At 47.1% G+C, this 23,861-nt stretch overlaps 1 protein-coding gene and 1 long non-coding RNA gene across 4 annotated transcripts in view; one reads left to right on the top strand and one right to left on the bottom strand.

The window, feature by feature from the left end:
- The window catches only part of LOC119176348 (terminal nucleotidyltransferase 4B), a 91,455-nt gene that overhangs the window by 56,352 nt on the left and 11,242 nt on the right, over positions 1-23,861 (bottom strand). The window contains exon 1 of one of the 3 annotated variants that reach the window (XM_037427581.2): positions 10,182-10,614. The exons of the other annotated variants lie outside the window; for them this stretch is intronic. Within the exon in view, the coding sequence (XP_037283478.1) occupies positions 10,182-10,285 (104 nt within the window). The 5' untranslated portion in view covers positions 10,286-10,614. Of the gene's footprint in view, positions 1-10,181; positions 10,615-23,861 lie in introns of those variants that run through there. 3 annotated transcript variants of the gene reach the window in all.
- LOC142775711 (uncharacterized) lies at positions 16,641-19,254 on the top strand. The gene is made up of 2 exons (XR_012886941.1): positions 16,641-16,796; positions 17,870-19,254. It is a non-coding gene; the product is annotated as an uncharacterized LOC142775711 (long non-coding RNA).

Raw genomic sequence — 23,861 nt, 5'->3', positions numbered from 1 at the left:
CTCAATCTCATCTGCCCACCTAACCTTCTGTCTCCCCTAACCCGCTTCCCTTCTCTGGGAATCCAGTTAGTTGCCCTTAATGACCAGTGATTATCCTGTCTACGCGCTACATGCCCGGCCCATGCCCATTTCCTCTTCTTTATTTCAACTATGATATCCTTAACCCCCGTTTGTTCCCTAATCCACTCTGCTCTCTTCTTGTCTCTTAGGGTTACGCTTACCATTTTTCTTTCCATTGCTCGCTGCGTCGTCCTCAATTTAAGCTGAACCCTCTTTGTAAGTCTCCAGGTTTCTGCTCCGTAGCTAAGTACCTTTCTCACGGTTGTAATGGCTTTCTCACGCGTCGCAAATACAATGAGAGAGTTTGAGTATGTTTCGCCATGCGTCGGCAGTAGGGGCGCAGCGACCCTGACATTGCATCTTCTGAGCCACGCACACAGCACAAGAGAGTGTCGACGTGAAACTGTCGAATAAGGGTTCTCGACGAAGAGGGGGAGGGGAATTATTCAAGAAATCAAAGATAAAGAAAGGATCGTCTACTAAATGAAAACTAATTTACCAGATGGCTTGCCGCTTATTGTAGGTATGTATGTGCTCGTAGATAATACAAGCTAAAACTCGGTGAAAATGTGGAATATTCGGCTAATCAGAGGTATAATTCAGAAGGCATAAAGCACTGGCAACCATCAGAGAGATAGAAGAACAATTCTGCACGTGTTCTGCAATGGGAGCACTAAACATCTTTGGCTCTTTGTCTCTTCATACGACGACATCGCAATTAAGAGAGGTAGCTTACGAAATGACGAGCGTGTTACCTTTTCTAGCTATTTTCTATTTTTCTCTATTTTTCCAAATACATTTAGAGTGTTTTCAGGGCTAATAGCTGCTATCTGCAGCCTGACAACTCTTTTAAACACGTACATGTGTTGCATATCTAATGGATAAAAAAGTGAGTAAAATGAGAAAAAGTGAAAAAAAAGAGAGGGCCCTTGCTGCTGAATAACGTCTTCAGCCGGCATGCACAGAGAGTGGTGGTGTGCATTGTCAAAGTATTAACACCACTTGGAAACATTGATTCCGGAGACCCCAGGCCCTTTTGCAATCCTTTGTATTGCAAGCCACGCCCATGAAGAATGTGAACGAAGTACGCAGCTGCTTACGCCCCCAAGCCGCTTGTCCCAGAACTAAAACTGTAGCGCAAATGAGTTCTGCACTATCTTTCTAGTTTGTAGAACAACATATTCAGAAATAGCAAGTGACATCATTACAACTTTTTGGCAAGTAAGCAGCTGTTCTTCTGAAAAATCTGTATAAATTCTCTTGTGGCTTATTGCTACAAGCAGATTGTTGTGAATTGCCTTTTATCTCTACTGAGTGTGGCTTGCTTTATTCTGGTACTTACTCACCACGGCTGCATTTCATTCGGTGCTTTGTCAGTGTTCAGTCTGCAGTAATTTTTTGAGTCGAGAAGGCAGTCGCACAACCTTCAGTTCGTGCATCACGCACATTTTTTTAGTCGAGAAGGCAGTCGCACAACCTTCAGTTCGTGCATTACGCACATGGATATATATTAGCAGCGTGAAGGTGTATTGCTGTGTTCCCTCATGGCCGCTAGATCGCCGTGGTTCCGTATTGCAAGTCCCTTTCGGGAGAAACACCCGGTGTTCCTTCTCACCAATTCTCAAAATTAGGAGCTGTGCACCAAGTGACAAAATAATATTGCGAGAGACAACCTCATCATCAACGACAAGTCTGCATCGACGGTCGTATGCAGCAGACACTTGCGCGATGAAGACTGTGCCTGCGTTCCACATCGGAAAATTTATTCTTGACTGCACGTGCGCCCACTCTTTTCGAGAACTATCTTTCCTACATGATTTCAAGTGCATAGAAGCCTCACAAAGATCCTGTTCACGAGTTTGGCCCCTACGTCAAATATCAAGCGAACAGCGGAGACCAACGAAACAGATCCGGATGTTGCAACTTCACAAGACGCTTTCACTGAACAAGAAGCAGGAAGTGTTTGCGCGCAAACAATAAACAGCGACACTCATCAGGTGGGTCGATACCAGACTATGATAGGACAATTGCGTTCCCAAGTGTCACACCATCTTTCAAAATGTGAGAAAGTGCAGCGATTGCTGAAAGAAAAAAAAACGCGTCCCAGTAGCACGACACATGCGTTAATAAAATTGCTGCAGATGCACAGAAAAGAGAGAAAAAGATTGTGTTTCTTTTGAATAAAATAGAATGTGACAAATGAAAGCATTCAGCGAACCCAGATGATTTTGTAAGGCGTGTGGGATGCCGCTTTCTGTCACGGGGAGGCTACAATCATGGGCGCAATTCGGGGCTTGTGACACTGCCAGCAATCTGCACCCTTTAGACGTGCATACGTTCAAGCCCAGCATTATCAGGTATGAGCAATGCCATAAACCATTTGTGAGTCTTCAATGATTAAGCAACTTGCTTTTCAACGTGTGGCGAGTGGAGAAATGCGCCCGAATTCATGTGTTCGCGCGCTGTACAGAGCAGCGGAAGATGGTAGGGTCGCAGCGCTCCCCACGAAGGAGTGGCGAGAGGCATGTACTACACCTCTTACGAAGGCAGTAAAGTGCCAACCACTAGCACGCGTATGCTCGCGTCTACGCTTTAAAAGCGTCAAATGCGCCTCTCGGCGTCGGCGTCGGAGGGGCATGCGCAAGAAGGCGAGAGGGATCAAGCCGGGCTTGATATTTTGTCACGCGTACGCTACGTCACCACGCGCACAGCGGCGCCAACCAACCAGGGGCCGCGCGCCAACCAACCAGAGGCCGCGCGCCAACCAACCAGAGGCCGCGCGCCAACCAACAAGAGGCCGCGATGCCTCGAAACGTTATGCCTAATGGCTGCCGCTTAGAAGGCACAGCCGAGTGCTAGATGCAAGCACAGAAACTACTACAAATGTTCCTGAATGACCGCTTCGTAATCTAGAATGACAACGACACGACGAACAACTGCGAGTGCTACCAGCGTGACGTGGTTTCGTGCCGAGTTCGAGCGACGCCGACAAATCCAGTGAATGCCGGCCGGCTATGCTAGCGCCGGTCCTAAGTGCGATCGTCGGCCGAGTGAAAGGAGCATGTCGGTGTTCTTGTGTTTTGATCTGTGACTTTCTGTGCTAAAAACGACTGTAAACAGACTTCGGAGGTTCAAAGGTTTGAGCGTGAGCCCTCGCCTACCGTGGAAGCAATTCAGAGCGGTGTCATCTGCATCCAGCGCAGGCCTCTACCGTCTAGTTCGTATAAACCAGCACATGCGAGGAAGCTCGGCTTAAAAAACTACGGTAGTTTCCGTTGCAACATAGATACCATACACGACACCCGAAACATCACGTAGTTCATACGGAGGAGTTTTTATCTGCACTGTGTTTGTTTTCAACATCGGTATTCATCATCGCTGAAAGCGAACCTCGCACTAGCCAACACATTTCGGTGATGTGAAAACGTACGTACTTATAGATGTGTATTCGCGGATTGTGCGACGCTGAAACATTCGTTGACTTCGGTGCAAATCGTTTTCGTGTGTTGCCAAGCTAATAACAAGCGTGCGCTGGTTGGTAGAAGTGTGAAGTGACTTCGTGTCGTGTACCACCAACGCTGAAACATTGAGCTGTCAGCGGTCTCATTTCCATTCACGTACAAGACAGAAACTCGAGCGTGCGTTGCTGTGGTGATCAAAAAGAAAGTTGCATAATTAAGTGTTCCTGGTATTGCCTGCTATTTCACTTCTCGCTTCTTCTGCTTCTCTGCCACGCTCAGTAGCACATACGTTGTTTGGAGGCATTCTAACACACCCATTCTTAATTTATAGTTCACTCTGATACTCGTAGCTATAGACATACAATGGCGCTTCTCCGTCGTTTTACAGTTTACTATAATATAATGCGCATTTTGTTTACAGCTGGACAGATAACTGAAATTTTGTGAGAAGCACCTGATTTGAAATCAGCTGCACAAAGACACGATAGTTGGAAGAGAAGATCACCACATATATGCACAGAATGAATGAATGTGCACTAGTATGGTACTGCACTTTATATAGAAGAAATGCAAAAAGTACCTCATGTGACTTATGAGACCTTTCAGAACTGTGCATGTATTTATCTGTTGCTCCAAACTGTGATGAGCTGAAGATATTATTCGATGGTTTCTAACATTGAATATTTTTATGCGTTTCCAAGGAGTGCTTCATTTGTTTTCAGTTTTTTAATATATGCATTAACTTGGATTATATATATGCATGCACTTAAGCATATCCAGTTTAGCTCTGTTAAAAAACTTGCCAAAACTTCTCTACGGCGCTCTGGTGCAATCCTATGATCGGTATCTTTCCCATCAAAAATTTTGGGCATGCTTTATTACATTATCGAGTATTTTGACAATTGATGACATGTGAAAGCCACAGTGCTTGGCTGTAATCTCAAAACCAATGTCTGTCTCATCAAGAAGTGTCAGATGCATTTTGTAGATGTTAAAGGATATTTGAACTACCAGCAAAGTGCTGAAGCCTTCAACACAGCACTGATCCGCAATCACCATCCAGCTTAGAAGTCATTTGTAGTGCTCTCTAAAATCAAGTTATCAAACACTGCATTGATCTACTTGCTTTGATTCCTAATACCAGTGTGTCTGACTTTTTGGAGGCACTTGTATTATAATATAATGTTCTATTTCTCCGATTTCTTACCGGGGTGCACTCAAGGGTAGTGATATTTGTTTACCTTGGCACACTTATTGTGATATTACTGTTTAAATCCTTTCATTTTGTATATATGTACACAACTTTTGCAGTAGCCTCACAATGGGCTGCCTTATTTGAAAATAAATATACCATCTGGAAGTGTTCCACGCTGAGCTCGGTTCCAATCTGATCACTAATATCTATTGCATCATGATGTTGCGGGTGTGTTTCATTGCATTGGAGAACATTTTGGCTGCCTTCCATGAAGGGTTCAGTTCCAGTATTATGACCGATATCTGTGCCTTCATGAAGAGCTAGGTGCGGTTTGTCGTTTTAGAGAATACTTTAACTACAGACAACGTCCAGAAGTCTTCCATACAGGGTTCAGTTGCAGTCCTATGGCCAATATCTGTCTTATCATGAATGTTTAAAGTACAGTTAGTTGCATTAGAGCATATTTTGACTACAAAAAATGCCCAGAGGCATTCTACATAGTGCTTGGTTCCATTCTTATGACCAGTATCTGTTGTATCATTAAGAGCCAGATGCAGTTTCTTGCATTAGAGGATATTTCCAATATGCTTATCATTCAAAAGCCCTCCGCACAGGGCACAATTATAGCCCCATGACCTAAATCCGTCACATCATGAAGAGTAGGGTGTGGGTTGTTGCATTGGAGAACATTTCGGCTGCAGACAACGTTCAAAAGCATTCTATACAACGTTCAGTTCCAATATTATGACGGATATCGGTGACTTTATGAACAGTTGGGTGCGGCTTGTCATTTTAGAGAATAATTTGACTAAAGACAACGTCCAGAAGTCTTCCATGCAAGGTTCAGTTGCAATATTATGACCAATATCCGTCACATAATGAAGTGTCAGGTACAGTTAGTTGCATTAGAGCACATTTCGACTATGGAAAATGCTCGAAGGCATTCTACCTAGTATTTGGTTCCCATCTTATGACCAATATCTGTTGTATCAAAAAGAACCCGGTGTGCTTTGTTGCATTATAGGATATTTTGAACACACACATCAACCGAAAGCCTGCTACTCTGGCCTCAATTGTAGTTGAGTTGATTATTAATTGATTATTAAGTTGAGTGCTATAAAATATGTGTAAATATACTGAAGGTACCAGCATATTCAAGATATTGTTAATAAATTTGGTAGTGCAGGTATAGAAACCCGGTGGTTTGTCAACCTGATCAGGAGGGCAGCCGCCGCCTCATTCACCGAAGAGAGGAGGGGGGGGGGGGGGGGAGCTCAATGTCAAGTCCATATATTAACATAATAGGGAGGGGGCGCTAAGTCAGCCCCTACTTGGAGGGGGGCACTGCGACAAACTTTTGTCCCCCCCCCCCCTTAAGGAGAACTCTGCACACGCCTATGATAGACGTACAGTATGCTAGACGCGAATGTTCATTCGCGGGAGCGGTGCACGTACCGATGTTGATTTCTGGTGCATACCGCTGTAGTTACTTTGGGCACTGGAATGTCAATTACTTTTGAAATAGTCTAAACTGTGGTGGGTGAAGCACTATCAATTTTTTAACGTGCTCTCGTATCCTCTAAAACATATAAACCCGCTCTAGTTAGGAACGTGCCGTTCTGTGCTGAACTTGAACAGTTCTAAGCCAAAAGGTCAAGCAACATTGTGCATCGGCCTTGGACGCGCGGGCGTTAACGCGGTTGAAGCGTGCCAGTGGTTGCACGCCCTTTTCCTCCACAGGCGCGACTAGACGCTTTTGACGCGTAGGCGCGTGCCAGTGGTTGGCACTTAAGAAGGGAGCGCGCAGGTGCAGTCTCGCCCAGCCGTGTTTGAGATCGCCTGGTTCTTTTTGAAACCGCTAGATGGCGCCACCTATCCAGTCTCGAGGGTTCACACATTGGCGGCTTTCATGTTCTAGCCTTTTTAGCTTTGGTAATCCGACTGAAACAATGTAACGCTATTGGCGCTCGCACATCGGCTTATTTTGAAACGACACCTGCAGTCTCTGCAATGATGAAGTGATTATAAGATGGAAAAGAAGAGAAAAGTGAGCCCCTAAGTGTCTGCATCAGGGTGCGACACCTTAACAGTAGCTAACAGGTGATGGGGGTGAGGAGGGTTTAAAAGGATAGAATTAAAGGTATAGAGAGAAAGAGATGCGCTGAGCCAGCGAGCGAGGACATATCGAGGGTATAGGAGAGATGGGAAAGATGGAAACACGGTCACAGGAGTCCGAGGACGGGGCACCACTTGTGAGAGCTCTTGTCGGCGTCAAGAGATGACGTAGGGCTAGCCCAGCCGACCAGAGCTACGCTGACGTCGGAGCTCGCGAGGGCACAACCGGTCGGCCCGGAATCCATCGCCAGTTTCTACGAACGAAGGTGGATTTGCGGAAACAGCCCCGTAAACGTAAAGCCTACCCGGCGGGTAATTTCGGTTACGTAAAGGTTTTCGTTCTGTAAAGACCCGCGCATGCGCAGATTCTATCCGGTAACATGGTAACGCAAATCGTACACGTAAAAGATAAAACCCCTTATCGCAGTCACGGTGAGGCTGAAGTCTGAGCGGGCAGAGAACGGGCGGCCGCCGCGCCATCGTGCACGTAAAGTTGGCTTCGCCGCGTGAATTTTGAACATTTGACGTCACTTTGCACCATGTGACAGCGCTCGCCGAATAGTGGCGAGAGCGGCAGAAGGAAAACGTATGCGCAACTCTGCTACCGGCCACTTGTCTACCGGCCCGCCTGTCCACGCGCTATCCCTCACAGCCGCACCACACGTGGCGGGATACCTGCCACACGCAAGCGGAGGCGAAAGAGCGTTGCTAGAGGATTTCAGGCTGTCCAGCACTCAGGTCAGATTTGCGTATACAGGGATACCGGATAGCGTCACGCCAGATGCCGTTGTAACGAGCTTTTAGCACTTACCGCCAAAATACGCCCGCACGGCAGTGGCCACCTCATCTGCGTATGCGCAAAGTTAGTCATAGCGTTTACTGCCCAAAACAGAAATAAAATGCAGATAACGCTAGTAGACAGTGCCAGCCTCAAAGTAACCATTTTGTTTCTTACGTTTTTGATTGGCTCGCCTTTCGGCTCAGGGGGTAGCCGGTAACGGCACCCTAGGGAGTAAAACGGGTTTGCATGTCGGGTGTTTGAGCGTGTCCGGTAAACGCCCGTAAGGCACGCGCAGTTCGCACCCGGTAAACCGGTATCCGCAAACTTTTTTACGTATAGCGGTGCTCCGGACAGATTAAAATCCTTTGCTAATTCAGACTTGCGGGCGGCAGGTGTCCCGCCATGTGCGGTGCGACTAGCGCGTGTAGTACAGGCGAATACTGATGCCCTGGCCCTTGGCAGCCATAACTAGCGGCCACATTCTGTTCTAGACATGTAGAATAATGTTGGATGAACCTCGGACAAAAACTTGTACAGCGGCGGTCAAAGTTTTGCGGACCACGGGAGCGCGTTTCAAAGAGCCCCGCTGCGCGCCCTTTTTCACCTCTGCTCGTTTGACTCCTTTTAACAGAGTGCACACCGGAGCGCTAGAAGAAACGCAAGGTGTCACTCCGGCTGTCAATTTTTTTCCATGTAGAAATTCCATCCATCCATATAGAGTCCCTTGAAAAAAAAAAAAAAACTTAAGTTCGACACGCGTTCCCGCGGTTCGCAATATTTTGACCACCACTGTACATTTCGTTTACAACAACAACGTCGGATTTATTTTGTGTACCGCACTTTCGCATTGGTCCGGCTTACTCTACCCTCCCTTTTTTTGAGCATATAGGAAACCAACGCCACGGCTAATGCTATGCCTTCATACTTGGGCCTTATTTCATGAACGAGACAACGTCGTTTATCGCTTTTACGGCGCTTCACGGTCCCATGCGTTGCAGATGCGGTCTTCCGGTGGTTGATAAAGCGGCTAAAACTAGTCACTCTATACAGAAGGTGCATCTTGATTGGTGGTAGCGGTTAGAAGGCGCCCAATTTCTGCAGCCTAGTAAAGATCACGGCCCAGCGCCTCATTTTGATTTCCTGCGGATCTAGCCTTGCGAAGTCTAGTCTAACATTTTACAGCAAAGCGCACCAGACGCAGGCAGAAATGGCCGGTGCCTCGCCGCAGCAAAATGACTTGAAAACACGTTGCCAAATGCTATACTATCCCGTATATGAATGACCAGGGGCGAAGAAACACTACAGCGCCAACCAACGACACACGTAACCGGAGGAGGTTGTGCCTCCTGGATGTCTGCATTAGTGTACACACGAGCACATACAAACAGGCCGGAACCACCCCGCAAAAGCTATTTCTGGCTACGCCCCTGCAACGAAGTGATCGCGCCTGTCAACAGAGGGACACAAAGTGGGCACGCAAAAACTGGAAACGCCCACCAATATGGCTTCCAAACGCGAGTTCCCACACGTGTGCTCTGACAGCAAACGTTTCCCGAGCATTGTACTGGCGAGCGAAAAGCCTGGATTAAAAGATCCGATTTAAAATTGGAAAGCCTGACGCACAATGATTACGTAACGCGCCATACTGACGTTTTACATTGACGTTGAGTAGCGATCGCTAAAAGCTATTCACTGAAAGACCACAGCACGCTTGTGCCACCTGGTGAAAACGCACGCCCCAAAACAGAGCGATTTAGTCGCTAATGAAAATGCGGTAGGTTCCCGCGTGAACTCCATCTTAGTTTGCCGCCGTAACTATAGATTACAGAGCAGCAGAACGTGTGCCGTCACTCGCGATTTCATTGGTCTCGATAACTTGAAAAGAAGATAGCCTTTGCAAGACGACGGTATATTGAGCCTGCCGAGCTCGAGGTCGTCAGTTCGATCCCAGCCGCATTTAGATTGGGGCGAAATGCAAAACAATCGTGTACTCAAGTGCACATCAAATAGCCCCATGTGGTGAAAATTAGCGGCCATCCACTACGGAGTTTTTCAATCGGTGGTTTGGTGACCTAAAGCCTCAGAAATTAGAAAGGACACTAACCCTGAGCTCGGAAGTTTCGCGCATTAAATTCTTGCGCGTGTGCCATGAATTAACAAGCAGCCGCTTAAAGCACACCGGCTTTTGGAGTCTTTAAGCGCTTCATCAAAGGAGCAAATAAAACGCGGAAATCACGATATTGGACGAGCACCGCAAAGACCAGACTCATTTGGGCGAAAGTTCCAGGACGTAACGCACGTAAAGTGGCTGCAACAAGCCGACGAAGACCGGTTGAGAAGGTGGAAAACGCGGACGCTGGCGTGATCGGCAAACGGGAAGATCACCACAGACGTTGGCCGCGCGAATCGCCGTGTTTGTAATGCTCGCCGAAGGGGGAGGGTGCTAAGCGCTGGCGAATTACGCGGAATTATCAGCGTCCCACTGAACGAGGCGAAAGCAGGGCATCACGGGTTAGTCGCGTGAAAGGTGCCCCCTGAAGGCCGGCTCGGAGTCGAGCGGCGCGCTTACCGCTGTAGACCCTGACGTGGGTCCCTGCACCAGAGAAGGAAGCCTGGTGGCGTGTAGATGCCGCTCCACGGCTGTCGACACGGCGGCAGCTGCAGCAGGCTCATCACACTTTCCGCACCGCTGGCGGCACTGTAAGCAACTTTCGACCAGCGCGCTATCGGGGCGGCGGTCGGTGGCACACTGTCGCGCACGGACCAGATTGCAACATCATGGCCCTGCGCATCTTTTTCCCGCTGACCGCGGATAGGCAGTGTGCGCAGCGACGCCAACCTGACGATAAGGAACCATTCGAAACTGGCGCCAGTTCGCTTGACAGCAAGCTCTACCTAAACGCTCGACACCACGTCTACACAAACGCTCAATGTTCATCGACGCACACGGAGCAAAGCTCATACGCCAACGGGCGATGCTCCAAGGAGGAGACACCGAACACATCGAAACGGCACTTCTATCTGTTCGCCCCAATGACGTTCGAAAAAAAAAAAAAGAGGGGCGGCAGCACGTGACTTGCAAGTTGGTAGTTAGGACTATAAAAACCAGCCCACAAGCACCAAGAAAATACAGAGGTGCCCTGTTCTCGGCCCATTGGTTTGTGCGCAGCATGGTCAAGTCTCAAGCGAGCGCCTTCAGGACAGCAACAAATGGCATGCATGCACCTACACCCCGCGCATATACCCCACACATACAGATATTTATAACTGCACGATTTGTTCAAACAAGCGTCTAATATCACCATAGCCGTCGTGGCAAGCACACGTCAAAAATCTTTTTTTATTTCGCAACATGCGAATATTTAGTCGGCACCACATGGCCCAGGCTGTGAACTCGGAAAACATGAGCAGCCTTTTAAAAACAATATTTTCGCTTATCGGGAGTTCCGGTTTTACAAGAAAAACCGAGCACGCGCGCATAAGCGTCGATTATTGATTGAGGATAACAGGATAGGACCCGAAGGCTGCGAAGCAAGGTTTTTAATGCATTCTTTTGGGTCAAATTAACTTCTCGCATCGCAAAGAAACAGGAGAAAAAGCACCATTCCAACAAAATCATCAAAAATAGTTGAAGGAGAGAAGGACAACGCTATTAAAAATAAGTTAGTAAAAAGTTAGTAACCATGAGCAAAATGTTAGTGACAGCAGCTGTTACTAACCTTCTTGGGTCAGTACTAACCTTTTACTACCCACGTTAGCAAATTTAACGCTTGAAGGTTGCGACGGTTACTACGTTTTGCGCACGGTTAGTAACTTTTCGTCATGCAGGTATTTAATGAACTTGTTAAGCAAACTTTAAAGGTTATTACTACGAGCCTCTAACAACCTGTTTAGTAGCACGGGGATGTATTCAAGTTCATTGAGGCAATATATGCAAGCATACTACCTAGTCCTATGCGTGGAATATTAGGCCATGTTGAGGCGATATTATGCAAAATAGGCATAGCTACTTTGTTTTTGTTAATACGCTTGATTAAAAGTCCTATACTGCGTTACCTCGCTCACCTAAGAAAAACGGTACGCTGTACAAATAAAGGCGCCTTACTTGAATTATACATCCTACAGCATAGCCGCCCACCAGCACCAGCTGCGTTCCTTAAAGTTAGACGATAGTTATGGCGCGAGAACAAAGTGTCGTCGTTTTGTTCTCGCGCTATAACTATCATCATGTCATACCAACTAGCCCAAGCTGCCACACTTCAAAGTTAGAGCTATAAATACTCTTGGAACCGCTGAGGAACTGTACTTCTCGCGTGGACTTTTGTATGTGTGCTGTTCTCCTTTATGACATAATGTGCGCATTTGCTCAGTGATATATCGGAATGTTGATACTCGCGAATAGGACTGTTATATAACGGGTGATTCGTAAGGCAAAAGATCGCGCCTAGCAGATTTTTTTTTTTTGTTAGCAACCGTTACTACCTACGTTAGTAACCATTATTAACGGCGCTAGTAACGGTTACTAACCTCCCCGTTACTAACCGGTTAGTAACATATGTAACAAGCACTCAGTAAACCGAACTTAGTTACTACAACCTTTTTTTTTTTTTAAGCGCGAAGGGGAATTTCAGCCACTCACACAACACTACCTGTTCGACGCTTTTAATGCGTATTTCTATATCGACAGAGCACTGCTCGATCGCCACTACAAAGAAACAAATGAATTAAAGGAAAGTTCTACACCGGTGCTCGGGATCAACACGCTAAAGTGTAAGACACTGCGCTGCGCACCCGTGATTGCAAAATCTGAACATTTGTGACCGACACAAATGGGTTAAACCGGCGGTGCAAAACAATCGTAGCAAGATAACACTTTCCATGAAGTCTTCATTGAATTTAGTGGAATAAAAAGTATCAACAAGACACGGTGCAAAGCCGCCAAGGACACATTAGTAAAATTCAATTTTCGCGACGTATTGAGTCAAGATACGTGTGTCAGTGGCCGCGGGATGCGCGCGCCAACAGCGTTTGAGACGCTATATCGAGTGCTAGACAGCGGTGATAAATATACCACAGTGATGCCGCTCGAAAACGGCGTTCCAGGGACGGCCGCTATACCTATCAGCAAATCTCAACGCTTACGCAAACTTCGGCAACTACCCTGTAAACAAAAATATACCCAGCTGGGAGGATTGGGAAATTCGATATGCGGGGTTTAACGTCCCAAACCCAGCATATGATTATGAGAGACGTCGTAGTGGGGGGGGGGGGGGGGGGGCTCCGGAAATTTCGACTACCTGGGGTTCTTCAACGTGCACCCAAATCCGAGCACACGGGCCTACAGCATTTCCGCCTCCATCGGAAATGCAGCCGGGATTTGATCCCGCGACAGGAATTGGGGGATGATGCTCCCGCCCTGCTCTGGTGACGTCGCTCAAACCGGAATGTACCGGAGCATATACATTCATTTTCCACTGTTTTCCTCCGATGGGAGCCGGACGAAGGAAAACGGGGCCAATCCCCTGATGGTTGCTCCGGCACATCGGTGGATCACTCAGCGGCATTCATTGGCTGTTCGAGGAGTGACGCAGGCAGCCTCGCCACCGGGAGGCCGTCCCCCCAAACCAACATGGCACAGGCAAAGCCGGTGCAGTGAGGATTGTGCGTTCGACCGCGTTGGAGAAAAGGAAATCGTTCTGAACACTTCCTGGACATCACAAGCAGCAACGAAGGTTATCATCGACTGAAGCGAGTTGAGCGAACGGTAATCGTGTGATGGTTCCTGAAAGCGAACGACACATTGTGATCTCGCGAGTGTAGAGGGACCCGGCGGTAGCTGGTGCGGCGAAAAAATGGTGAGTGAGCTCTCCTCTCCTTGAATAATTACCTGTGTCATTCTTGTTACCCGTCGCGCCCTCTCGCGGCAAGAAGGAGCAACGTTTCTCCTTCAGTGTTCAAGTTTCTCCTCAATCACGGGGATCTTGTCCATGCCGAGCCTAGCCGGCTCGCGAGCGATTACTTCTACCTAAGATTGACGCAAGCAATGCAGGAGTGACGTTGTTTGTTTTGTTTTAGTGGTGTAGAGTAAAAGCCTCTCTTTTTTTTTTATCGCCAGGTACTCGAACGATGCTCCGCACACTTCCATGTGTGTCTCGTGTTCTTTCATACTACCAATTTGTCACGAATACAAGGAGCTCTGCTTCCCTGAACAGTCTTGCTTTATCGACCACCTTAGACTGTACACAAATAACGGATTTTTCGGTGTCGACATACTTGGTAAGCATACGCATTTTTAGCTTCGCAGGGCACCAATAGCACTCATGAATTCAACGAGGCGCATAAAAAAAGCATCACAATTAATTTTTTAACATTCTAGGAAACCTGATACCACTGTACAGTCCATGCGTGAAAGCACGATCATATACAATTGATGGAGTTATACGTGCCGCTACCGCCATATGGGTGTTCTTTGCAGTCCCCCCCCCCCCCCCCCATTCGAATATGGCCGCCATGGGCGCAAGTCAAACTTCATTGATATGTGGGGTTTAGCGTCCCAAAACTACCATATGATTATAAGAGACGCCGTAGTCGAGGGCTCCGGAAATTTCGACCACCGGGGGTTCTTTGACGTGCACCCAAATCTGAGCGCACGGGCTTACAACATTTCCGCCTCCATCGGAAATGCAGCCGCCATAGCCGGGATTCGAACCCGCAACCTGCGGGTCAGCAGCCGAGTACCTTAGCCACCCACTAGACCACCGCGGCGGGGCGCAAGTCAAACCTGCGTCCTCCAGCAAAGTCACGCGACACCCAATGGAGCTATGCTACCACGGCAGGTGAAAGCACAAATGAAAACAGGCTGCGAAGTTTCACCGAGCGTTTATTTGCCAGACTGGGTTACAACCATCAGAAACGTTTTAAACATCATCGTAACTACACTTTTGTGAAAGGTAAACCAATGACTTCTGTCAGTTGAACCAAGTTTTCAATCGCATGCATTTTGAATTGCCCATGCCAGCACTGAGAGGTAAGACGGAATTATGCACGCGTGCAGTATGCCTTTTTCCCGTCCATGATTCTCCTTTGTCGTGCGAAACTCAACACAAAGTGCACTTCTAGTAACAGCTGTGCACAGAAGGTAAGTACTGACACTCGCTCACCTTTGTGAAAAGAGTATTCCAAATCCAGAGTAATAGCAACCACCACAGCGCTAACAACACAATTGTGACGCGTACGACTGCAAGTTGACACGCGAGGTGAATCGCGAAACGCATCTGAAGCAGAGAAGTATGTAGGCACAGCATGCTATAACGTTATAGTAAATTAGCGCACTGCAGAGCTAGAGCGCTGCAGTGCGCGAATCCAGCTGCCGCAACGCCTACAACCACTGCCATCGCTAACGAAAGAACGCCGTCGGGTGCGAGGTCATCTCTTATTTCTCTCGCACAACCCGCGTTAAAACGTACGTATACACTGCTAAGACGGTCGTTACCGCATCAAAAACATTGCCATTGAAGGGCTAGCGGTGTACTGTATCCATGGCTGACGGTCACGCTTGTGGTAAGCACGTAAAAAGAATATAAGCAAACGTTAAACGAAACAAGTAAACGAGGTCGACGCGACCACAGAACACCTACCACGACGGAGGCCAAGTCTGGCCTGCATGCTGCGCCCTCTCCGAGTAACAAGTGGAAGAATAAAAAAAAAAAAGACGTGACCTCCGAAATGGCAAGCGTTTGCGTTCTCGGAGGCTTCAAGAATAAAAAAAAAAATTCACTGCCCTCAACCCAAGCTCGACCGGGCACAGGCCACCACTTTGCATCTACTACAAACACGTATCCCTCACCTTCCCGCCTTCACCTCATATTCCCGGACGTGTACACAACCTCCCACTGCCGGTGCTGCGGCACTCACCCGGCTCTACGCTTCCGCATATGCTGTGGGAGTGCCCGGCACAGTACAGACACACTAACGCCACGACCCTTTCGTCGAAGAGGCTTAGAAGTGTGGTTGGTATGGCATGACGATAGTTATAGCGCGAGCACAGAACGACGACACAAAGACGTGTCCTACTTGTCTCTGTGTCGTCGTTCTGTTCTCGTGCTACAACTATCGTCCATGAAGCTCTGCGGAGCCCCGCTCTTGACGATCAAACCTGGCCAACCCAGCACGCCCGTGAGGTGGCGCCGAGGCAAGCCCTTGACGTCCCATTATGGGAGGCCTAGGCCTGGCCACCTAAACCTGCTGGTTTCGTATAATAAAGTTTATTCCTCCTCCCCCTCCTCCCTGGCAGTGTTAGAGAGATGGCTTGGGGTAATCGTTTTCACGAAAACCTGATAAGCTCTAGTAATTATTCCGTTCATCATTGTGCAACCGTTGATAAACTTCCGATTGTCTAAGAATCAGGTACAACATATTTATGTGTGCGCATGCTGTGGTATGGCCACAAAACGTAAAAAAAGTTGACCAAAGCTTACTAGTCATGACGATAGTTATAGCGCAAAACGACGACACAGAAACAAAACGACGACACAGAAACAAGAAGGACACGAGCGTTTGTCCCTGTGTCATCGTTTTGTTCTCGCGCTATAACTATCGCCATGCCATACCAACTAGCCTAAGCTGCCACACTTCTTACTTGTCACTTGTGCCACTATGGTCAGTCGAAATTCATTGCTATATAAGCTTGCGCGCTTTCGGAGCGGCGTGTGAGTAAACCCATCTAAGTGTGTGCCACTGTGGAGAATTGTTGATTGTACTTTTGTTCATTGGGTTGACTCTATATGTGTACTACGTGTCCTTGTGTGCATGTGTAGCTATATGCATTGCACCAGCATATATTGGGCGTCTGGTGTCAGTGAGTAATCCATGGATGGGCTGACTCGCCAACTATCCGCTAGGGAGCCGTGCTGGTGGGTATAGTATCGTTCAGTCCCTCCAGATGGCGCCAGCTACCTCCTACTTCACGGCTGTGACTCTTTCACACCTCCAGCTACTTATATAACGTTGAACATCTATCTATCGAAACTACACGACTGAGTCGGGATGATTTCGCTGCGATCAAGTCTACGGTTTGGAGACGCATCTTGTGACCTGCAACCCCGTAAACGCGTGAATAACGTCGCTAAACTATGTGAATCTGCGAGGAATAAATACAGCAAGCCTAGCAGCATGCACTCCTCGGGTGAGTACTCCACAGTATCCGCGTCTTTCAATGTGAACTTCATCTTGCTGGCCGAACGAAACCTACTCGCTCCGAAGTGTTCCAGCTTGGGCTAGTTGGTATGACTAGCTCCATCGTTCTCTTTCGCGATGTTTTCATCACCACAGGTTCGTTCGTCTGCTTGTTTTTAAAATCATTTTGCTCGATATCAAGCACAGTGGGACCGTTCTTTTTTTTTTTTTTTTTTTGTAACTGTCAGTACCGTGTACTCCTTATCGGTCGAGAATCGATGCATTTGCTAAGCCTGCTCGCTTCACTAACCTGGGAAGTGTGGCAGCTTGGGCTAGTTGGTTTGGCATGACGATGGTTATAGCGCGAGAACCTATGTGTCGTCGTTCTGTTCTCGCGCTATAGACTAACCTGGGGTCAGCCATCTAGATTCTCATAGGGAGAAACATGTTTCTCCGTGGCAAAAGGAGCAGCCTTTCTCTATTTAAAGACGAACATTGGGGACATCGTCGTTTCTCGCTAAATGGAGAGAACGTCACTTCATAAGAGTGTAGAACGCATACACGCACTCATGCTGGTGAAAAAAAAATAAATAACAGGCACTGCGCCGTGCTCTAGACCGGGCTGCAGAAATTAGGTGCCTTTCTCCTCTTCTAACCACTACCACCATTGGTGAAAAAGTTATTTTGGTTGGATAGTGGTATCTGAGATACTCGGGCGACGTGGTGCTTTCAGGAAAAGAAAGAGGGGCGACGAAAGCAACTGGCGAATACTGGGAACGAGGAATGCAAAAAAAAAAAAAAGTTGTTTGGCAGGACGAGCCGTGTGGCGCTCGACGTTTCCGTGGAACGGGGGTGGGGGCAGTGAAGTTAACCCATATGACAGCCCGGCTCAACATTCCAAGACGGAGGACTCATTGTAGTGGGAAAAAAAAGAGAAAGGAGGAGGCACCCTTTCGAAAAACTAGCCGTATTTTCTGTGTTGATGATGGGAAAGACTGCTACGCTGCTGCTGCATTTTTTTTTTCTCTTTTCAGTCCTGCTGTCGTGGCTGTGACTGCAGTTTTTTTTTTTTTTTTTTTGCAGAAGACGGGAGTGCGAACAGTGCTGAGACCTGGGCAATACAACGCTGGCCTGTGAACAGGAGAGGGGAAAAGAAATTTTCTTCAAGCCTGGGACGCTCGTCATGACGCTTGCACCTGCATCGCTTCCTCTGAATGAGAGCTCCTAGCTTCTATATTCCCTCTTTTTCCACCCCTCTTCCCACTCCCCCGCCACAAGACGCTGCGCCATGCTCCCTAACGGGCTGCAGAAATTAGGCGTCTTTCCTCTCCTCTAATAACCACCACCACCCACCATCGCCTTCAATGGCATCCGAACGTTTGCACGGACCTTAGGTTGAGTAAACTGGTCAGCCTTCCCTTATTTATGTGAAAATGCAGTTCACTAAGGTGGCGTAATGTGTGTGCCTTTTGTTTTGTTACATTGTAGTGAACTTTTCCTCTTTTTATGCTTGAGGCTATTCGCCTTGAAGAAATACCTGCTCAACTACTTTGAAAAATGTTCACAAGTATCAAAACAGAGCGGGCAGTGCAAATTAAAACAAAACAATGCCAACTTATCCCAAAAAATATTTTCCAAAAGAGATGAAGCTACGTTTTCTTTAAAGAAAGGCCGCAACTATGCAAACTGTAAGTACGATGATGAGCATGCACTAAAATGCGACTGTAATAATCAGCTATATTATTTGATAACATTATGAAATGATCGGGAGGGGCATTCCTGATGGCGTCTAAGAGAGTACTGAAAGATTATTTTAGCCACAAATTCCCTTTGAATGTTTCAGCAAAGGTAGAGCTGTCAATTCAAATATATATAGAAAACTTTAGCCAGTTTTGAACTTTGTTCGCGTCAGGGAGGAGTGTTTTTATCATGTTGCGGCTGTCTCACACCGGATTACATCGCATGTGCTTCTTGATATTGAACGCTCATCCTGTCTTAGTGTGTGTGTGTGTGTGTGGTCAGTTTTAAAAGTTGGTTCTTCTGATAGACGCACAGACCGTATAAGATTTATTGAGTGTCCATGACTTCAGTGTTCTCAGTTTCCGTGCCTCTTGCATGATTTGCAGTTCTCATGTACAATAATTTTTTTGCTAAATTAACAAGAAAGCAATCAGCTCAACCCTTGCTTCGTCAAAGAATCTGATGAATGGTCCTTTGGGGATGGTGAAGATTTGTTCCCGGCGACCACGCAATCTTCGATTGTCGTGCATTGTTTTGCAGCATCATGGGCTTAATTTTGAAGTGCTGTGTTTCGAACTTGAGTGCTGTTGATTTCATGTGATCTGTCTTATTGTGTTTTGCTTTTGGTGGTTTTTCCCATGTTTGTTTATTCTTGTCTCCTTTTCCCAAATGTTGGGTAATCATCCAAAAATGGCAGCTTATTTTGAATAAATAATATGAGAACTCAAGTGTTTCCTTGGATTTCATCTGATAGAGCTCCGTGGAAAGAAATACACAGTAACTTTAAGGTGCTTGCATGAGAATTGAGACTTTTTTTCATTTAACGAATGTGTGAAACGATTAGCATACAATAAATAAACAGCAGAGCAAGCACATTAAAAAGTACCGATTCACTTCACTGAATTTCTGTCCGAACAAAGCAAGTACATTCGTAAAATCTCTGGACAGCCGGAGTGAAAAACCTGCGAAAAATGCACCGGAGGTGCCACGTAATCACTTCAGCCGGCCGGAGGAATATGCCAGTAAAAAGTACTCTGGCGGCGCCACGCAATTGCTCCTGTCGGCCGGAATGAAATATCTGTTCAAAGTACTCCGGGTGCGCCACGCGATTCCTCTGGCAAGACAGAGCAAAAGTTTTGCTTCGAATGTCCGAAGAAAAAATTGCTGCGAATAGGGGGATACTAGAGGACAAGCTTTTATTGCGACCTCCGAGTATTTTTTATTTTTCTGCAGTGTACCAGAAAATATTCAGTTTGTGTGTGTGTGTGTGTGTGTGTGTGTGTGTGTGTGTGTGTGTGTGTGTGTGTGTGTGTGTGCGCGCGCGTGTGTGATTCTTTTCTCAACGGCCCCTGATATGAACAGTCTTGTTCGTGCGGATTTTCTAAGTGTAAATTGCTTTGTGCTAGTCCGCCTTTCTTCTGCCTTACTGACATTCTAATACGTCGTCCGCTTATCCATGAACTTTGTGCTTATGGTGTTCATTCGGGGCTATGCACCCCGTGGCCTGAAAGACTACTACTCGACGCGGATAGACTTTGTCCACATTAATGTAACATGGTCGTCGGCAGGGGGTGTAAAAGCGGCGCTTGTCCCTCCTAAACCCCCACACCAGCACTACTACATCTAAACCAGCGCAACCCTTCCACAGCCGCAGCGGGTTTGCACCATCTAACACAAAATACTGCCGACGCCTCCTGGTGTAAAACACACTGTCGCTGGTGAACCAATGTCAGGTGTTCTGCAAAGGTCTATTTTAGGCCGGTTTATTCTTAATTATCCTTGTTAGGCATGTTGACGAATATGCGCGTGATACAAACCTTGTGTGAACTGTTATAAAATATTACCTTGAAATAGAATCGGTGCACCTGTTTATTGAAGCAGAACGATCTGAGTAAGCGAAGGTGCTTTGAAATATGCCACATTACGCGAGCATACCGACGTTAAGGAGGTTAACGTTAGGTGCACGAGCTCCTGGGTAGCCCGAAAGCCCGACGTCTTTTCTCTTCGGGCCCGGGCTGGGCTTCTTTATTGAATTATCAAGCCGGGCTCGGGCCTGATGAAAAGCTCGAATAAAGCCCCCAAAAAAAGATAATGTGCTGAAATTCTCGTTGTTCATATGTGTGCTTTTCTTTGAGAAAAACCTGGATGAAGTTAGTGAGTACATGCGTAGTCAATCACTAAGCACGTGCTCCGAATCAGAACTTCTTGAGATTTGGAAAGAGAAAGAAAACTATTCGAAACTTGCCAAACTTGCAAGAAAGATCTTTGCAATCCCAGCTACAGGCACCAGCAGCGAGAGCAATTCAGTGCTGCAAGATGCATAATGCAGGAACGACGCACCAGATTGAAGCCCGAATTGATGGACAACCTTTTGTTTAATTTGTGAATGGTTTTGTGCTCAGTCTCAACTTTTATCAACATATGAAAAAAAAAAAAGCTACAGGGATGAACGGCACACTTTTTTCTTAATAAATGCATTTTCATTTTTCTGATGCCATGTGCTTTATTGCGTCATTCATCGAATCTGGCTGGGCGGGCCTTGGGCATAAGACCCCAGGCCGGGCTGGCCTGCCTCCGGCAAGCATCGGGCCCAGGCCGGGCCAGGCAGCGAAATCGCGGCCCGTGCCCATCTCTAGTTAACGTTACGAACTGTCCTTTTTTTTCTCTTTCTCTCTCTCTAAATTGAAACGTTTTGAAAGAATACTTCATCAGGGTAACTTGGTACAGCTATTCCCTTTGGTAGCCATTCCACTCTCAGAATACAAGAGCGTCAAGTTTACAATGCCATATGGGACTAGTGTGTACAAACAGTGCCGCAAACACAGCATGGCGAGCGGTGGATACAGTTTTCAATCCCGTATGTGCAGTTGTGCTTGAATCTGTACATACACTACCCACAAAATGCGGGAAATCTACGCAAACTGCGAGCAAAGGGGCGATGATGGACTAAAAAGTTACTTTTTATCGCTGCCTTTGTAGACAGTGAATTCTGCCATAAAGTATTGTAAAAAATGGCTGCCGCCCATGCCGTGACTCGCAGAGCTGTCCCACACATGGAGAAAAGAAATCGTGGTCCCGCAAAAAATACAAAATTCTTTAAAAAAAAATGCCCGCACTTTTATCGTTCGGCAGCGCATTGAGTTCAGTTAGAGTGTACTGCAACTGTAGTTCGGTTACATCTGGCCGCTCTCGCTACCCCCCCCCCCCCCCCCCCTTTAATTTTTTCTCTCTCTTAGGCCCAATACAGCACAAAGGTGATGTTGGCAGGGAACGTCGACCTCCCGCTTCAAAGGAAAGTGCTGATCAGTTGCAGCAAGCTGGCTGCTGCGCGCGATTAACGACGACGACAAATGGTTCTGACTGCAGTGATACAGTTAGGCTTTCAGTCGGCGGAATATACCGACTAAAAGCCTGACCACATGTACCCGTTGCAGGCGCTCATTTGCAGACACCCAATTAGGCGAAATGGCGCAGTGCCTTGAAGAATGAGACCCAACGCCGAGTCTAAATGCCACGCGCTGACGCGTTTTAAGACGTACGCAGAGAGGGCTTGATGCTTTCACAGCCATCGACCATACCATGCTGAACGCGCCAGTTCTCGTTTCGTCCATCACGTAACGACTTTTTTTGCTCATCGCAGGTGCTCTATATTGCTAAAAAGCAAACTACGAGCAAGCTGCCCGCAGTTCTACCAGTTCGTGCCAGAGTGAGCCATTTTATCGGAAGCTATAGGGCCTAACCTTTCTCCATTTTTTGAGGCGGGGCTCAGCCCCTCAGATTGTTAACTGCAGTACATTTTTTTTCTCTTTCTCCCTCGATATGTGTACGTGCGTGGCAGTAGTGCCTTGTGCGGGAAAATTGTAATTCTTTAATTTTATAAATAATGATTGATGTGGCACGACCAGAACAGGAAAACAGGTATCATATTGCTGCATGCATTTCATTGAGACACCAGGCCACGGCACTGTTCAACTAAGCTCCTGGGCATGGCACAGTACTGTTTCTTGAAGCCATGACCTTGAATCAGTGATCGTGTCTCATCTCATCTCATTCAATGCCTGACCAGATGAATTGTCATCACTGTATTAATTACCGTAGCAGTTATGGACAAGACATAGTTACGAAGATACGTTTATTTGTTTCACTCACTTCGAAAATAGCAGCGTCCAAGACGCAGCTGGATTTCAACCTCACATGTAAATGGGAAGACTTGAAGCTAAGGAGTCTGCGAGTGAGAAGACTAGTCGCCACATCGTGGGGCCGCCAGATTGTCCGTCAAGATAAGCGAAAGCTGCTGCAAGCATGCGTTTTTGAGTACCATGTAAAATCACGTAAGCTGAAAACGCAAACATATTTTGCGCGCCGTCAGCTGAGCATCTGATGCCAGATATCTTTCAGGAAGTGCAGCTGCGCGCGAACTTCACTGCAACCACAGCGACGCCTTTCACAAGACAAGAAACTGCAAGAACTCCAACCACAAGTGTCACAGGACGCACAAGACGTCATCAACTTATCCTCTCACAGACCGAAAAGGAGGCTGAGGTATTATCCCGTGAATTGATCACAGAAACGCAACCAAAGCCAAGAGATGTGGTCTGTGCAGTAGAAAGTGCAGTCAGCCAACTTCCCTCACAAATACAAGAAGCTCGCACCCACGCTATTGGTGTGCCTTCGGATTTACGGAAAAATGGCACGAAGACATGCTCGTTGGTAGCAGAGAAGGAAGTGATTCGAAGCCTGTTAAGCAACAGAAGCATCGACATTATACCCTCGGACAAAGAAAATGCTACGATCCTGTTGGACTACCACGAGAAAATGCTGGCCCTTCTCAGAGACCGCCATACGTGCGCTGCCATAGCAGCCTACAGACTAAGCTGCAAAATTTACACTTCAAGTTGTTTGAATTGGTTCCTCCGCACCACCGCCAGTCTTTATTACCGTCGGCTTTGCGTGAACGGTTCAGCCCCTGCAACATATGGCCTGCCTAAAATCCACAAGCCTGGCGTTCCTCTTCAGCTTATATTAGACAGATCACAACTCTACTAACCATCAGGCTACCTTCACCAAGTGTTGAGTTCTCTAGCTGGCAAAACCTCGAAAATTCATCTGCATTCATTTCAAAGGTAAAAACATGTCACACTGAGTGAGGACGACGCTATGGTCTCAATCGACGTCACGTCACTTTTTACAAGTGTTCCAGTGGACTGGCAGTAACTACGTGCGAGCTCTAACAGCAGATAGTGGTCTAGCTGATCGCATCCCTTTGTCGTTCGCAAACTTAACGAGCTGCTGCGGTCTTGCCTCAGCAACATATTTTTCATGTGGTGCACCATTT

The sequence above is a fragment of the Rhipicephalus microplus genome, chromosome X, assembly GCF_043290135.1.
Source record: "Rhipicephalus microplus isolate Deutch F79 chromosome X, USDA_Rmic, whole genome shotgun sequence".
NCBI lineage: Eukaryota > Metazoa > Arthropoda > Arachnida > Ixodida > Ixodidae > Rhipicephalus > Rhipicephalus microplus.
This window is presented reverse-complemented; position numbering and strand designations above follow the sequence as displayed.